General features: G+C 41.2%; 1 protein-coding gene across 2 annotated transcripts in view; it reads left to right on the top strand.

The window, feature by feature from the left end:
* AKAP13 (A kinase (PRKA) anchor protein 13) overlaps positions 1-18,336 on the top strand; it is a 281,731-nt gene that overhangs the window by 247,175 nt on the left and 16,220 nt on the right. For both annotated transcript variants that reach the window (XM_011996449.1, XM_011996450.1), the window contains 11 exons: positions 3,056-3,191; positions 4,544-4,656; positions 5,285-5,437; positions 6,330-6,580; positions 9,232-9,357; positions 9,471-9,588; positions 10,213-10,461; positions 13,906-13,982; positions 14,555-14,736; positions 14,870-14,952; positions 17,933-18,127. In XM_011996449.1, coding sequence (XP_011851839.1) covers positions 3,056-3,191; positions 4,544-4,656; positions 5,285-5,437; positions 6,330-6,580; positions 9,232-9,357; positions 9,471-9,588; positions 10,213-10,461; positions 13,906-13,982; positions 14,555-14,736; positions 14,870-14,952; positions 17,933-18,127 — 1,683 coding nt within the window. The remainder of the gene's footprint in view (positions 1-3,055; positions 3,192-4,543; positions 4,657-5,284; positions 5,438-6,329; positions 6,581-9,231; positions 9,358-9,470; positions 9,589-10,212; positions 10,462-13,905; positions 13,983-14,554; positions 14,737-14,869; positions 14,953-17,932; positions 18,128-18,336) is intronic.

Raw genomic sequence — 18,336 nt, 5'->3', positions numbered from 1 at the left:
CGTGATCTCTGCTCACTGCAACATCCGCCTTCTAGGTTCAAGCAGTGCTCCTGCCTCAGCCTCCCAAGTAGCTGGGATTATAGGTGCACGTCCCCTCACCTGGCTAATTTTTGTATTTTTAGTAGAGATGGGGTTTTATTATGTTGGCTAGGCTGGTCTCGAATTTTCGACCTCAAGGGATCCGTCTGCCTTGGCCTCCCAGGGTGCTGGGATTATAGGTGTGAGCCGCCGTACCTGGCCTTGCCACAAATATTTTTATTCCTACTGTACTCCACTGAGGCAACATAGTGGTCTAGAGTACAGATTGTGAATTCTAATTATATAGATTCAAGTCTGACACCACTGCTTAATCGCTGTGTAACTGTGGACATTACCAAATGTCTCTGTGCCTCATTTTCTTCCTCTGTAAAAGGGGATGATAATAGTATCATAGTGTGGTAGTCAGGTTTAAATCAGATCATACCTGTAAAGTACTTAGTAGTAAACACTCCTTAAGTGTTAGTTTTCACTGCTATAATCATCACAAATAAGGAAGCAGCAATATTGAGTCACTTACTTAGGTAGAATATGGATTGGTTACAAATAAAGAGAGCGGTTATTTTCTTCCCCCATGCTGGCTTTTAGATACAAGTTATTATGAGCTCTGCCTAACATCATTCTGCTTTTCCAGACTTTTCATTGATTCCTTCTACCTGCTTCCTTTTCTATCCTGTGTCTCCCTTCTACATTAATACTACATAATTACTTCTGTCTTCATTCCCACGGTTCTTCTCATCAGAATTGTCCTCTATTTTTCTTCTGACCCATCCACATCCTTGCCATTCTTCAAGAACTAGTGTTTTCTTCCTCCGTCCGGTTTTATCTGCTCACTGACCTCTCTTCAGAAACATTCAGACTATGCCCCAGGCCCTTTAACTCTTAAGCTCATTCTCTTTTCTACCCACTTGCTTTTTTCCTCTTGCGTGGGGATGGGGGTGGGGGAAGAGGGGTAGATCCACATCCCATACCCCTTGTGTACTTCCTGCAGTTAGAATCTGGTCGGGTTGTAGTATGTTGGGTTTCTGCTGTTTTATTGTGTCATCATCTTGTAAATAGAATTTGAATTGGAAATTAATGATTTTATTAATGCTTATTGAGTCAAAGACATCCTGAAATACTGTGAAGCCATAACTACCACCCCAATCTTATTTCCTTCACCTCTTGACACTCCTGGGGATGGACAGACAATGCAGCCTGTGAATGGGACAGCAAGTCAGTTACCAAGGAAAAATGTTCCCAAGTGCCAGCGTGACCACTTTAGCAAATTAGATCTCTAGTTTCCTCTTTAGTCATGTTAATGAGAAATACGCACTGTGAGAACAAATTAGAATTGACCCTTGAATAACTCAGATGATGGGTGTACTAGCCCCGCCCCCATGCAGTCAAAAATCCACATAAAACTTTTGACTCCCCCAGAGCTTACCTGCTAATAGCCTGCTGTTGAGCAGAAGCCTTACCAATAACATAAACAGCCAGTTAATGCATTTTGTTTGTTATGTGTCTTATATACTATATTTTTACAATAAATTTAGCCAAAGGAAAAAATGTTATTTTAAAAATCATACGCAAGAGAAAATATATTTACTATTTGTTAAGCGGAAGTAGATCATCATAAAGGTCTTCATCCTTGTCGTTTTCACATTGAGTAGACCAAGAAGGAGGAAGAGGAGGAAAAGAGGGGTTGGTCTTGCTGTCTCAGGGGTGGTAGAGGCAGAAGAAATTTCACATATAAGGGGATCTATGTAGTTCAAACCCATGTTGTTCAAGGGTCATCTATAGTTACAGATGTTAAACAAGTGTTACATTTTCCTCATCTGTAAATTAAAGGAAATCATCAAAATCTGTGCTCTCTAGCAGTGAGCAGAAGAATCACTTGAGCCTGTAAGATATGTAGACTCTTGGGTTCCACCCCCAGAAGACAAGGTGGGGGGCTGAAATTCCATATCTAACGGCACTCTAGATGTTTTCATGGTGAACGCTCCTAAAGAACGCTGCTCCCAGTTATCTCTAAGGTTCCTTTTACCCTTAAAATTCTTTCAATCTTGGGATCAGGCACGGTGGCTCACGCCTGTAAACCCAGCACTTTGGGAGGCCGAGGCGGGCGGATCACGAGGTCAGGAGTTTGAGACCAGTCTGGCCAACATAGTGAAACCCTGTCTCTACTAAAAATACAAAAAATTAGTTGGGTGTGGTGGCGGGCGCCTGTAATCCCAGTTACTTGGGAGGCTGAAGCAGGAGAATGGCGTGAACCTGGGAGGTGGAGCTTGCAGTGAGCCAATATCGCGCCACTGCACTCCAGCATGGGCGACAGAACAAGACTCCATCTCAAAAAAAAAGAAAGTATTTCAATTTTATTTGCAGTTTAAATGTTAAAATACGTAATACTCCCACAGGATTCTTTATCCCCATTGCCTATCCCATCCCAGAGGTAACCACTCTTCTTAGTTTTTTTTTAATTTATTTTCCTGGAGTTCGCCTGTTAAAGTTAATACAACTTGGATTATTTTTCTTTCTTTTAAGCATGAAAGATAGCCTGTTACATATTTTGTTCTGCACTTTGATTTTCCTCCCCTTAATAGATCTTAGAGATAGATCTATCTATCTGTGTCAGTACTTAGAAAGTAGTCCTCATTTTTTGTAAGTGGCATTGTATTCTGCTATGTGGTGTACCATAACTTATTCACCAGTCTTGTGATACTCGCGTCTTTTCCAGTCTTTTGCTTTTACATATTGTGTTGCATTGAATAACTTTGGACATAACATCATTTCACGAATATACAAGTATATCTTGAAAAATAAACATAGCCTGAAAGTGAAATTGCTGGATCGAAGAACATAGGCATTTACAATTTCAGTAGTTATCACCAAACTATCCTCAATGGAGTTTTTATACCAACTTACAGTTCCAGGGCAAATCTACTGTAAAGCGCCCTACTTCTGCTTGTTATTTGTCAGATGGGTCAGTACTAGGTGGGACTGGATGAGTGATGCTTCAGTTAGTGTCCTCCTTTTGCAGCCGCACAGCCCAAGGAGCGTCCTCGGTCCGCAGTCCTCCTGGTGGATGAAACCACTACCACCCCGATATTTGCCAGTAGACGGTCCCAGCAGAGTGTCTCGCTCTCCAAAAGTGTCTCCATACAGAACATTACTGGGTAAGCGGAGATATTTAAAGATAGCACAGTTGGCATCTAGGTGACAAGAGCATAATAATCACATCATTTGACAAAAAGCTTTTTTTTTTAAGAAATAAATCTATAAAGTCATGGGTTGGTGCAGACAAGGATGATGGGGATTATGTTTTTGGTACATGTCATAATGGTCATTCTGTCGCAAGGATCTCCTTTAAATACCCTTAGCAGGCTGGTTGCTGTAGGCTTTTGTATATCATCAGCTCTACTTTTGAAGAATCTGAGTTCTCAAAAGATGATTTTTTTTAGATCAAAATAAGTAGGAATAAGAAAAAGGGTGATTTAATTCAGAATTTTGGGTTGCAACTACTTACAGATGTCATGCTTTTCTATTGTTCAGATAAACCTGGTTGTTTTGTTTCTTATCTCTGTTTTACATTTTTGCCTCTTAACACTTAAGTCAGTTTCATGGAGGTGAGTGCTGAGCCAATTATTACTATTAGGTTCCCACTCACTGGTTTGCACTGAGTTTTTTTACTGGTCTCCTGGCCAGGCCTGGGCTGTCAGGTGGTTAACAGGGGGCTGATAATGATGTTGCTGACTATTTTGGGTAAGATGCCTGCCTTCCCATCAGGTGAATAAGCCATTTCAAATGTAGGACTCAGAGTATCTCTTTAACCTATCTTGGAGCAAAATTCCTAACTATGCAAAAGTCTCCTTTTTGTAATTCCTAACCTCTGTGCTGGCTAATGTTTTCTCCTTCTTTAAAAAGTTTCAGGTATTTTTGTTTTGTTTTGTCTTTATGTTCTCATTATTTCCAAAAGTGTACTTTTCAAAAGTTGTAATGTTACTGAAGTTTGTATACATTGTAACTTTCAAAAGTGGGTCTTTAAAGTGTTCTTGCTTTTGTGCCTACTCACACATCAGTTGGTTGCCTGCTGTGCTAGTTAGTGAGTTAGGATTGAGAAAGTCCAAAGAGAATGTAGTTGATTCTAAGTGCTAGATCGGTAGTTATTTAGAGAACAGAAAAAAAAATGTGTACTGGTTAGGCAATAAGTTTTAAACAGAAAGTTTCTTATATAATGTGTACATGGTTTGATGGAAGAAAGTTCCCCCTTGCTTGTTATCACTTTCTTTAAAAAGGCTCAAAAAGTCCTCACAATTTGAGTCTACAATGATACTAAATGCTCTAGACTTTGTTACCAGGCAGTGTGCATGTTGCTGTGGCCCCAACAGAAGCAATTTGTCTTCAGTCACTGTAGTACTTCCAGCCAGTTGTCATTCTGGAGTCTTCAGGTACTCATTTAAGAATGCAAGCCATAGGCTATCAGAATGTATTTGACAGTATGGAATTTTTTTTTTTTTTTTGTCTCCAGAGTTGGCAATGATGAGAACATGTCAAACACCTGGAAATTCCTGTCTCATTCAACAGACTCACTAAATAAAATCAGCAAGGTCAATGAATCAACAGAATCACTTACTGATGAGGGTAAGAGGAAGTTATGGCCTATATTTTATGCCTCTGTAGGGACTGTGTGTGCCATTACCTAGAATATAAGTCTTAATGGAGTGTTAGTGCCTGCCTCTTCTGTAACCTGTGAAGATTCTCTAAATTGTCAGTAAAGTGTCCAGTGCTTTATAATGACTGGGTAATCAAACTCATCTAGCAGCTGTCAAGTAAAGGATGTCATTTATTTCAATGTGGGCATACTCTTTAGTACAAATCTTTTTCTTCCCTTAGACTTTTGTACATGTACAGTTCTTGCTCACAAAGCAATTGTAATCCTGCTCTCTTAAATATGAAAAGGTACTAGGTCCCTTCCAATTCTTAACTTCATGTAGATAGAAGTCATGTCTTAATCATGTTGGATTTATGTCATGTTTATTACTCTTAACCAAAACCTCGAATGTAGAGTCTGTCACTCCTGAACAAGATATTTTTTTCTGGTACTGGAATATGTGAATATTCCCTGTGAATATCCCCTGTATTCTCTGTGAATATCCCCTGTATTCATGCATCTTATGAAATCAACTATCATCTTGAGGAAAGTTCAACATAGGCTTATTCTACAGGTCACAAACCCAAGATTCTGATACTGATTTTTTAATATATTGAGGAGTAGGTACAGACATGAATGAAGGACAGCTACTGGGAGACTTTGAGATTGATTCCAAACAGCTGGAAGCAGAGTCTTGGAGTCGAATAATAGACAGCAAGTTTCTAAAACAGCAAAAGAAAGATGTGGTCAAACGGCAAGAAGTAATATATGGTGAGATTCTTCATTTTGCTCTGATTATATTTGATTTGCATTGTCCAGCATTTTTAAGCGGTAATTTATTGCGCTATGGAAAATCAGTTTTTTAGTATGTGACTTCTTGAAAAGATTTCCTTTAAAAACTTTAAGGTACAGAGACATGGTCCTGTTTGTATCCTATCTCCTTTTTGTCCCACTCTTCTTTTTTCAGTTCTACTGAACATGGTACTTATATATGAGTGCTTATTTATACAGCAGTCCTAGAAAGAGATATCTCAGTTTTGTTCCTTACCTACGCTAAAAACTAGACTAAACACAAGTCATTTCCTAGAACTGGGTATACAGTCAGTTATGACAGGTCCTGAATCCAGTGAAGGCCTCTTTGGAAATCAATAATTTAAGACTGATGGAATTCAGTGTACCTATTATCAGAAAATAGGACTCATAAAAAATGGAGGAATAAGTTTAAAACACTTGACCAGGCGCAGTGGCTCAAACCTGTAATCCCAGCACTGTGGGAGGCCAAGGCGGGTGGATCACTGGAGCCCAGAGTTCACGACCAGCCTGGGAACATAGTGAAACCCTGTTTCTACAAAAAATACAAAATCAACCAGGCATGATGGTGTGTACCTGCAGCCCCAGCTACTCAGGAGTCTGAAGCAGAAAGATCGCTTGAACCCAGGAGGTCGAGGCTGCAGTGAGCCATGACTTCAGCCTGGGTGACAGAGCCAGACCCTGTCTCAAAAAAAAAAAAAAATGAGAACACTTTAGGGGAAAGATAGCTATTGACCCAATTTTAAGGTTCAAACTGGGCTCTAAACTAGCTTTGGGACTGCAGCAGATGATCTTTGAGGGAGAATTCTCATGAAAGAGTGTTCCTGACCCTTGATCTTTTTCCTCCTTTTAGAGCTGATGCAGACAGAGTTACATCATGTCCGCACTCTCAAGATCATGAGTGATGTGTACAGCCGGGGGATGATGACGGATCTGCTTTTTGAGCAGCAGATGGTAGAAAAGCTGTTCCCCTGTTTGGATGAGCTGATCAGTATCCATAGCCAATTCTTTCAGAGGATTCTGGAGCGGAAGGAGGAGTCTCTGGTGGATAAAAGTGAAAAGAACTTTCTCATCAAGAGGATAGGGGATGTGCTTGTCAATCAGGTGAGAATAGGAAAGATCTCAGGTTCTTATATACATTGGGAAAAGAGGAAGTTATGGGGTTCCATAGCCATGCATTCACATCTTGTTTCTACCATTTATTATCTGTGTAAGCTCAGGGAACTTATTTAATTTCTCTGGAGCCTTGATTTCCTTTTCTGTAAAATGCAGACGTAGGGTTTCTCTCATAATGTTATTTTGGAAGTTAAAGGGAGTGTGTATATAAACTACCTAATGCATATGATAGATGCGCAGTAAAACTTAGTTTTTCTTCCTCAGTCTGTGCCATCATCAGAAACAGTATAGTTTAAGATATCAACAAATGTGGGCAGGCACAGTGGCTCAAGCCTGTAATCCCAGCACTTTGGGGGGCGAGGAGGGCAGAGCGTTTGAGGTCAGGAGTTCAAGACCAGCCTGGCCAACATGATGAAACCCCGTCTCTACTAAAAATACAAAAATGAGCCAGACGTGGTGGCATATGGGAGGCTGAGGCAGAAGAATCACTTGAACCTGGGAGGCAGAAGTTGCAGTGAGCCGAGATCGTGCCACTGCACTGCAGCCCAGGAGACAGAGTGAGACTCTGTCTCATAAAAAAAAAAAAAAATTGAAAAATATTTAAATATTTGGGGCTGGGCACAGTGGCTCACACCTGTAATCCCAACACTTCGGGAGGCTGAGGCAGGTGGATTGCTTGAAGCGAGGTGTTCAAGACCAGCCTGGGCAACGTAGCAAGAACTGTCTCTACAAAAAAAAAAATGAGAAAAGCCAGGTGTGGTAGTGCGCACTTGTGGTCCCAACCACTCAGGATCCTGAGGTGGGAGGATCACTTGAGCCTAGGAATTCAAAGTTGCAGCAAGCCGTGGTGGTGATTGTGCCACTGTACTCCAGCCTAGGCAGAGAATGAGACCCCAACTCAAAATTTAAAAAAAAAAGTGTGTGTGTGTGTGTGTGTGTGTACAGTGTGTGTTGGAAATCTTCAACTTTCCCCTCTGCCTCAAATCAGAAGGATCTCATGTATCTAAAAACCAGCTGAAGCACAGAAAATTGAGTAAGTGACTATCTGTAAAATACTTAATAAAATACGTATTGTTGATACTTTCATCAAGGTGTGGTATGGTTTTAGTCATACTCCAAAAAATTCAGCTAAAAGTTACTTTGGTACTTTTAGATGTGATTATTATAGACAGATTTTAATGTTTCTTTTAAAAATATTATTCTTGAAAAACACATTGCCAGTATAATCTTTATAGGCAGAGGGTTATAACATGTACATCTGACTAGATATTTCCCCAAAGATGCAGATTCCCCAAAGATTTTGGACAAATATCTGCTGCTGTGTAGAAGCAGAGGCTTAATTGCTGGAACATTTGTCTGAGAATTGTACATTTTGTCTTTCCTTTGTATTCTTGAGCCCATACCCTTCACTTCATTAATTTATTAGCACATTCACTCATTCGTTTTTCAGGTATTTACTGAGCATCTATTAAATGCCAGGTGGAACTACAAAGGGGGATGATATGGCTTAGGCCTCTGCCTCAGGGAACTCCTATTCTAGGAGTAAAAGTAAGCATGTTATGAAATAAATGCAAATGCAGTGTGGTAAATGTTTGAACACAGATAGCTGCAACAGATAGAGCTTAAAAGTAAGACCTACAAATGATGACCTTTCCTCCTGAAACATCCCCTCGGGCATTTTCATTTCTCTCTCTCTGCCCCTCCTTTCTGGTTTCATCTAACTTTTACTTCATCTAACTTAGTACTTCATCAAACTTTGACTTGTATTACCATTTGTACCTCCTCGCACTTGTGTACAACCCGTAGTAAGATCTTTGATGCTAGAATTCACCGTTTAACCTGTAGTTTCCATTTGCTGGTTCTGTGTGCTGCCAGTGCTAGGATCAACCTTTGGGGCATTTGCTTTGTCATATGAGCAGATAACTTACTGTCTCAGCTCTTCCATTGGTAAATGGTGAAGGGAAAAGCTACCCTAATCCTTCTTTCCAGTTTTTTGGTAAGGATCAATTTGTGTTGCCTCTGGAGGTTTTTAGTACATGGAAATCAATGCTTAGCATGTATTTTATGAACTGCATACAGAAATTCATTGATTTACCACAAAGTGAACATACGTTCAGATGAACCATTGAGATTGCACACATTTGGGAATGATTTAAGGGCCTTGTGGAATTATTAGGACTACTGGCCTGAAGTAAGTAGTACAAACAGATCCCTAGGTAATGAGGGCTGTTTGTGATATCTGTCTAACTTATCAAGGTCAGGTATTTAAGATTGTCTCATGAAAAACTCCTACTGAATCTCATTGTTTTATTACTGTTTATGACAAATAGAAGTTAGAATACATTTTACATTTCCTATGTGCACAGTACATAAAATTTCTGTAATTTTTTGTTGTTTTTCAAATCTGTATAACAGCTTTATTGAGATTTAATCCGTATGCCATATAGTCTGCCTATTTAAAGTTGAACCTCTTGAGTAACTGCCAGACTGCTTTCCAAAGCTGCTGCACCATTTCATTCTTTTGGGCGAATTTATGAGGAAGCACTTTTGACTTTTACAAGTAGACTGGAAACATTTTACAAAATGGCATTACAAGTTTGGTGCCCCATGGCATGACTTCTGTTCTCTTTTCTCTGCAGTTTTCAGGTGAGAATGCAGAACGTTTAAAGAAGACGTACGGCAAGTTTTGTGGGCAACATAACCAGTCTGTAAACTACTTCAAAGACCTTTATGCCAAGGATAAGCGTTTTCAAGCCTTTGTAAAGGTATTGATAAGAAACATGAAAACCCCCGTCATTGTTGAGAGCAATGTGTCCCTGTCGGCTTTCACTAGAGCCTTTTTCATGTGATTCCTCACAGTCTGTTTACTCCCTTGCAGAAGAAGATGAGCAGTTCAGTTGTTAGAAGGCTTGGAATTCCAGAGTGCATATTGCTTGTAACTCAGCGGATTACCAAGTACCCAGTTTTATTCCAAAGAATATTGCAGTGTACCAAAGGTAAGTCTCCTTTCTAACCCAGTCTTGTATGGCAATGGACTGTTTCCTCTGTGGCCAGTAGTACTGGAGGCCCCATGGAAGTGCTGTTTCATGGTCTAGTAGGTCTAAAAGAGACCTTGTGTTTTATCTTGAAAATAATTTTCTTAAATGAAAATTTGGACTGTTATGTTACCAGACTTAGGGTGGATGATAGCAAGAAGGAAAGGGACCACATTGATTCCATCCAGAGTTCAATGACCTGAACACTATTCTCTTATCACTAGGCTGGGAGATAATTTCCACCAGTTCTTCCCAGAAGTTACATTAAGTAACACAAAGATACAAATTAAAAAAACTTGGTTGCTCTTCCTGCTACTACCTTCGTCCTAGAAGTCTTTAGTTCCTTTTATTTTAGAGCACAACATATGATTGCATATTATTTAAATCATTGAAAACTTCTGGCTTTTTTTAGAATCAAACTTATGACAGCAAGAGGGATAGGCACATGACCTCTGATGTGTTGGCTTCCCTCTGATAGCATAGTCACAAGGGAAAAGATGATATGGAGTGAGAAGTCAGGATTCCCTTGCTTCTTCCCTGGTCCAAAAGGAGACATAAAAAGCAGAATTATTCTTTCCTTCCAAGACAATGAAGTGGAGCAGGAAGATCTAGCACAGTCCTTGAGCCTGGTGAAGGATGTGATTGGAGCTGTAGACAGCAAAGTGGCAAGTTATGAAAAGAAAGTGCGTCTCAATGAGATTTATACAAAGACAGATAGCAAGTCAATCATGAGGATGAAGAGTGGTCAGATGTTTGCCAAGGAAGATTTGAAACGGAAGAAGCTTGTACGTGATGGGAGTGTGTTTCTGAAGAATGCAGCAGGAAGGTTGAAAGGTAAGGCTTGGCTGTTTTGTCTAAGTGTGTGCCCAGGTACAACAGGCAAAATCCAAGTGCTTTTGTTGGAAATTCACTACCAGATTTTTTCTCAGAGAGCCCATCTCCAAACACCACCCAGGAGCAACAAGCATTTAGTTCTTCATAATCTTATATCAAAAATGGTTTGTGATGGCCTACAAAATCATACAAAATAGAGCAAGATGACAAAGAAATGATGCAGTCAGGGAAAATGGAAAATAAGATTTTAAAAAAACAAAGCAAAGCATAAGATTAGTACACATATGCAAGCTGTCAAGGAAGGTGTATTCCCCTACAAGAGATGGACAGCCAGGTTGGAATTGGGGTCTATGGCAAAACTCACAAGGAGGGAGACACAATCAGCGACGGTTTCACAGAATCTGTGAATTCAAAACACATCACTTGTTCACAAGCGATGTTAGAGGTTCACAGGCTTGTTCACAGCGATGTTAGAGGAATTTGCAGCTCCAGACACCTAATAGAAAGTTAAGTTTAACCCACATCAGTTAGATTTATTATTATATTTTATGATATACATATATCTTTAAAACAAAAGAAATCATAAAGGATGCCCATTTTCCATTTGGTTTTAATTTTTACATTTCAAATGGTCAGCCGTGTCAAGTTAATGAAGCTGTGAGGCTTGTTTTTTAATTTATCTGTACATTTGATTTTGTTTGTTTGTTTTCATCAAACCTATACTCCATGGGTCTATGTGTTACACCAATAGCCTTGAGTTATACCCACCCCTTCACCCTGGCCTCAGTGAGCTGAGGACATTGAAGCAGGCTAGGCCAGTGCTGTCAGCCTCACCAGTATAGAAAGAAGGTGGAGGAAATGTGTGCTGCTTTCGTTTCTGAGGTGTAAGTGATGATGTAGGTAACTGCTGTCGGAAATACCCATGCTTAGAACAAATAGTAAAGAAGTTCCAGGCAATCAACTGGTTTCAACAATGAATAAAGCAGGACACCCTGCTTAGAAGTTGAAATCAAAATGAAGAGCCTTGGAAAGAGGTACCTGCTCTACAGTGTGATGTGTGCTGGGATGGAGGAGAAAGCAAGAGGAATAGCATTAGAGTCAAGTCTTGAAGGATGACAAGGAAGGTACCTGGTACGTAAGGAGAAAGTGCTCCCCCCACTAAGGAAGAGAAAGTGGAAGCATCGAGTTGAAAGGATGTGGCACGTCCAGGGAAGAGTGGACACCTGGGACTCTCAAATAGAGAGCAGAGTGAATGATGGGGGAGTGACGGGAAACTAGTCCAAAGAAATGAGAGGGGCCAGGTTGTGATGAGGTGCATTCTCCAGACTGAGGAGTTAACAGTTGATACTATTGATGAGGGAGGGGGGCAAAGAATGGGTTCAAAAAGGAGAACGGCAAGCAGGAAAGGGATGCTACATGAGGTGGTTTTTCAGTATAACAACTAGGGGCAGTTTAGAGTGCAGCTGGAGTGAAGAGAGACTGGTGACAGACAAATCAAGAGACTGTGCAGTGCTTTGGGGAAGAGCTCATCTGGGCCTGCACTGTAACAGAAGGCATAAAAAAGAAGGGCAGAAAAGATTCAGAGAAAGAAATCTCCTTTCCCACCACCAACTGGCTGTGTATTTCATTGTTCTGTGATAAACTCGAACTAAGGCTCCTTCCCTCCAGTCCTAATATTCTGTGATGTTGCGAGAGCCCTAGCTCTCTTTGAGACTTCTAAGCAGGCTTGCAGTTCAGAAATACCTGCCTTTTCTTGTAAAGGCCTGAATTTCCTAGAGCTGCTGCTGCCTGAAGCCAGCGCTTTATTCTTTCCTTTACATAGCAATTTATTTATGTCCAAAATAAAAACTAGTAGATCCCAGCTGTTGGAATAAAGTTGTGGTCAAGCCATGGCAGAACGATAGGTTTTGTGGCCTAGAATGCCTCCAGTAGAGATAGGAGTTGGTGTTTAGTCATTTTCACCCCCAAATGAATTCATGCCAAGTACGGCCAGTACTATGTTAGGTACTCTTTGAAAGGGGTGGGATTGGCCGGGCGCGGTGGCTCAAGCCTGTAATCCCAGCACTTTGGGAGGCCGAGACGGGCGGATCACGAGGTCAGGAGATCGAGACCATCCTGGCTAACCCGGTGAAACCCCGTCTCTACTAAAAAATACAAAAAAACTAGCCGGGCGAGGTGGCGGGCGCCTGTAGTCCCAGCTACCGGGGAGGCTGAGGCAGGAGAATGGCGTAAACCCGGGAGGCGGAGCTTGCAGTGAGCTGAGATCCGGCCACTGCACTCCAGCCTGGGCGACAGAGCGAGACTCCGTCTCAAAAAAAAAAAAAAAAAAAAGGGTGGGATTGTTTTTTTCTGATCCACTGACACTGATCGTATAAACTTCAAGATTCAATGAAGTTAAAATTTGTGTCTCACTTATTTGGGGGGAGGGAGAGGGGTGCAGGCATCTAAATTATTTAAAAGTAAACTTTAAAAAAAAAAAAAACTTTTTCATAACTGATGGCAGTACACAGAAAATTGCAGTAGTTTAGCCTAAAAAAATTAGACCTCCCTAGGAATCAGATGTCCTTGCTTCTGTTTTCTTCATAGCTTTGCAGTGAATTCCACAGAAAGGGAATTCCAGTTGCAGCAAAGGTAGAAGAAAAGGTGGGGCATGGACTGCGTAAGTCAGTTCCATCCTTTCCCAGGGAATCGTGGACTTCACTTTCCACAGTGAAGATGTTACATAGGGGCCAGCCTGCCAGCTCGATATAGACTCAACTCCAGAGACATCAAACCATCCTCAAGAGACTAGTGGAAAATGTTACTACCTACTCCTAGAGGATTAGTCAGAGCAAGAGTTTAAGTTGACTATTGCATATGGAGCTGAGGAAAGAGCCCTATATTCACATGTACCTGTAAGACTAGAAGGTGCCTGTGTGGCCACTCTTTGTTCTTTTGAGGGTGTGGAAGACGGACATCTTTTCATTAGACTTAGATATTTCTATACTTCATCTTTGGGCAGCATTGCTGTCTCCTGCCCCACACCTTTCCCATTACTGTAATCAGAAGTCAAAAAATATTGCAACCTGAGTATTTTTTGGAGTATCCTGCTCTGTGTTGCTGTTTAACATCTGTACAAGTCCAGCTTTTCAGCTTTATTCTTAAAAGTATTTTATTCTTAAACTCTTGTCTTATGGGATATATCTTTTTAGGACTGAGTACTTAAACTTTTCCAAAACAAGGCTTTGGTGATAAATCCCATTTTAAAATGCTGCTAAAAAATCTGGTGACCAGATGTGAATCCTGGAGAACTGTAAAACTGTTGCTTTGGAGGAGTGTGATCTCAGATCATAGTTTGCCCTTATGGGGGTGTATGTATTGCACCTTCAATAAAAACCCTTCTGACTGTGGTAACTATTAAGTAGTCATTGTTCTATCTTCCCTTCTCCCATTTCCGTTTTCCAGAGGTTCAAGCAGTTCTTCTCACTGACATTTTAGTTTTCCTTCAAGAAAAAGACCAGAAGTACATCTTTGCCTCATTGGTAAGCTGAATTGTTATTTTTGTAATAGTATTATAAGCATCTAGGTTAGTTATGGAATGTAAGCACTATGTTATTGCTCTCCCCAGCCCTCTTAAAATTTAATGGCTCAGGACAAATTCCTCTGAGTAATTTCCCACACGCCCTTACAATTTTCTGGCATCCCCTCTTCCCCAAAAATTATTATTCTGTTTCATCACAGTCTTCTTTTAGTGTCTTGGACATCTGACTATTTGACCTATGAAGAAACCTGTCACTGGAGTATTTCTCACATGTGAGCCCATAAATGATGCTCATGTATAATATTGCTGACTGGATTCTTTGGGGAATCTGGAAAGATTCATCATGTAGAAAACATGACTGGAACCTTTAGAGCCATAAATTACTATTTCCCTTTTGAAAATCTTTGTTAAAATCTGAATGAAATGAGATATTTCTCTTTATCCTAAAGCAGCCATTGTTTTTCAAACTGTGTGCTTTTTTAACAGCATCTAGTCTTACCTTAGATTTAAGCTGTCCTTAAGAGTTAGAATATTGTATATGTATCTTTTATTTGCCCTCTTCCCTTTTTCCAGGACCAGAAGTCAACAGTGATCTCTTTAAAGAAACTGATTGTGAGAGAAGTGGCACACGAGGAGAAAGGTTTATTCCTGATCAGCATGGGGATGAAAGATCCAGAGATGGTAGAAGTCCATGCCAGCTCCAAAGAGGAACGAAACAGCTGGATTCAGATCATTCAGGATACAATCAACACCCTGTAAGTTAACCACCAGGCCCCACCCTTCCCAGCCCTCCTGATGTCTCTGTGTGTTTTCATAATAGGCTGTACTGTGACCAGAGTAATCGACATCTTACGAACTTTTTGTTCTGTCTTGTTTGGGTTGTATTAGGAACAGAGATGAAGATGAAGGAATTCCTAGTGAGAATGAGGAAGAAAAGAAAATGCTGGACACCAAAGCCCGAGAATTAAAAGGTGAGGCATTGGGAGTGGTCTGAGCCCCTTGTGTGGAATGTCTGCAGTTGCAGAAGACTGCTGGTGGATTTTAGAGGACGGGTTTGCCCTCAGTTCTAAAGCTGCCCCAGAAGGCACTTGAAAGCAGCGAAACGAATAGCTGTTAACAAAAGAGAAACCAAGTCCAGGCTGACATGGGTCCTGGTAAAGAATGACTGTAAGGATGTGTCCAATACTGGATCAAGAAAATATTGATTCTCTTAACTCAGGATCAGTGTTCTCAAACCTCATGACATTCTCTGTACTTTGTCACAGATGAATTTACCAAAATTTGTAGTCACATCTAAAATTAAAACAAGGAGAGAATTTGGGGAAAAGAATTCTCCAGTTAATCTGATATAATCCTCCCACCAGTCCCTAGCGTTATCACTTATCTGCAGTTCACAAATGAGTTGCGAGGTGAAGTTTTGGGAGAAGGGTATGTATCGATCTATGTTTGACCCCTGTTTATTGAGTGCTGACTGTTTTGTGTAGTCTTGTCAGTGTCCCTACAACACAGGCATTCTAATCCCCGTTGTGCAGATGAGACAGTCGAGGCCCACAAAGGACAAGCTACGCAGGGTTACACATGTAGTTAATGGTTAAGCCAGAATTCTATTCCCTGTCTTAGCAAAGCCTGGTGCTCTTTTCTCTTTGCCAGTGGCTTATCAAATGTTTCTAAGTAAAGACTATGCTTTGGGTCGAAATAAGGCTTAGAGTTAAATAAATGTAAGCATCTAAGGAGTTTGGTTAGGTCTTAAAGCCATACAGATGAAAGCATTGAGTCTCACTGAGGGGAAAATTAAAAATATGGACAGATTTAGACCAGAGCCAGAGTTACAGCAGATTTATTGGCCCATGATTAGGATGACAAGGATAAAAATCTTCCTTCTTTAAATTTTGTTAAGTACCTGCCTAGGCATACTGCTAGGTACAACAGATGCAAAGATTCCTTAAAAAGAGCCCTTTCCCTTGAGAAGCTCACACCCTAGCAGGGGAGACATACCTTAACGATGGGCCACACAGTGATTTATTAGACCACAGGCACGATTAACATGTGTGGGATCTGCTCATCCTGCGTCTAGTAAGTCTCACAGAGAAGCTGGTGCATGAGCTACATCTGAAAAAAATTATCTCAGCACACAAGAGTAGTTATGTGCAGAGGTGAAAAAGGACTTGACATGTCTGCCAAGGAATGACAGGTTTGATGTGTTTAGAGGGTCAGGGCTAAGGGATGGGAGCTTAAGCTGGAAAAGCACCAGGTATTAAAAAGGCAACAAGGGACTGATGTAATTTTTTAAAAAAAGAAAATAAAAAGATTTTTTTTTAAACATGTTGAAGCTAGTTAGGAGAGTTGCTTGAGGGAATGGGAAGCGACTGGGAGTAGAAAGACCATTTGGAAGACTGTTAGGATAGGTTAAGTGAAAATGAGCTGGAGAGGGAACAGATGTGAGTAGGAAATAAGGTCATTAAAATCTGGTCAGTTGGCCAGGCTTGGTGGCTCACACCTGTAATCCCAGCACTTTGGGAGGCCACAGTGGGCAGATCACAAGGGTCAGGAGTTGGAGACCAGCCTGACCAACGTGGCGAAATCCCATCTCTACTAAAAATACAAAAATTAGCCGGACGTGGTGGCGCGTGCCTGTAATCCCAGCTACTTTGGGAGGCTGAGGCAGGAGAATCGCTTGAACCCGGGCGGCAGAGGTTTCAGTGAGCCGAGATAGTGCCACTGCACTCCACCCTGGGTGACTGAGTGAGACTCTCAAAAAAAAAAAAAAAGTCTGGTCAGTTGGTGGTGGGACAGAGTGAGGAGAAAGAATTTCTCACAGGTTTCCAAATCAGGTAACCTGGAAGATGAAGAGTTGTTGACTGAGAAAGAGATTCCACACTAAAGGGAGGAGGTGATGGGCTAGAGAAAAGATTGGTTTCTCACATGCTGAGAACAAAGCATCTCAGTAGAGGTGGCCACTTGGGCCCCATGGTCTGCTGCTAAGAAAGGGAGGACTTTTGATTTTTTTTTTTTTTTAATGAATTATCAGCATATAGAAGGTAATTGAAGCCATGGGGATGAATGAGATCCTCAAGAGGAAAGTGGGTAAGGTAAAGAAGACAGCTCAGACCAGGTGCAGTGGCTCACACCTGTAATCACAGCACTTTGGGAGGCCAAGGCAGGCAGATCACCTGAGGTTGGGAGTTTGAGACCAGCCTGGCCAACATGGTGAAACCCCATCTCTACTAAAAATACAAAATTAGCCAGGGGTGATGGCACATGCCTGTAATCTCAGCTCCTCAGGAGGTTGAGGCAGGAGAATCGCTTAATCGCTTGAACCCAGGAGGTGGAGGTGGCAGTGAGCCGAGAGTGTGCCATTGCACCCCAATCTGGGCAACAAGAGCGAAACTCTGTCTCAAAAAAAAAAGAAGAAGAAGAAGACAGCTCTCAGGATGGAGCTGAGACAGAAGCCAGGAGCCCAGATAAGAGATTCCATTGCAGATGGCAGATCAGTAAAGTGTCCTGAGAAAGAATGGTAGGAAGAGAACCAGTGTCCTAAGTTAAAGAAGGAAACATGTTTTAAAGGAGGAAGTAATCATCAATGCTGAAAAAAACAACCTAAAAGACCTCATTGGATTGAATCGTGAAGTTGAGCTGGGAAACCAGTTGCAGAGTGGACAGAAGCTAGAGAGTAGTGGGCTGAGAAGTAAACAGGGGACAAGGGAGTGGAAGCAAAGTGCAAACTTGTTATGTCACAATTTCCATGGTTCACCAAAAAGATCCAGAATGGTTTTCCAGATAGAAATCACAGAACAGAAACAATATTGCTGTCATGATGAAAAAGAAAGGGCAGTGGGTGGGGTGTCCTGTCTTGTCCCTTTCCATAAATTACCACAAGGTGGTGCTCATGTCTTAGTCATCTCGTAATACTAAACGCCAATCAAATCACAGATCATTTTCTCCATCCTGCAGAACAACTTCAACAGAAGGACCAACAAATCCTACTCTTGTTGGAAGAGAAGGAGATGATTTTCCGGGACATGGCTGAGTGCAGCACCCCCCTCCCAGAGGATTGCTCCCCGACACATAGCCCTAGAGTTCTCTTCCGCTCCAACACAGAAGAGGCTCTCAAAGGAGGACCTTTAATGAAAAGTGCAATAAATGAGGGTAATTAACATTCAGCATTGCCTCCCTTTATCTCCTCCCAGAGTGGTTTACACTCTAATATTATCTGCCAGTTTTTACTTTTTTACGTTAAAATAAAGCCGCACAAATGCAGAAAATTACCCAAAACAAATACTTCACTATAGTAAATAATCAGGTGAATATCCTTTTAACCACTACCCACATCAAGAAATTAAATGTGGCCAGACACC

The sequence above is a fragment of the Mandrillus leucophaeus genome, unplaced genomic scaffold, assembly GCF_000951045.1.
Source record: "Mandrillus leucophaeus isolate KB7577 unplaced genomic scaffold, Mleu.le_1.0 Scaffold514, whole genome shotgun sequence".
Classification (NCBI taxonomy): Eukaryota; Metazoa; Chordata; class Mammalia; order Primates; family Cercopithecidae; genus Mandrillus; species Mandrillus leucophaeus.
Note: the sequence above shows the minus strand (reverse complement) of the source record. Positions and strands in the feature narration are given on the sequence as shown.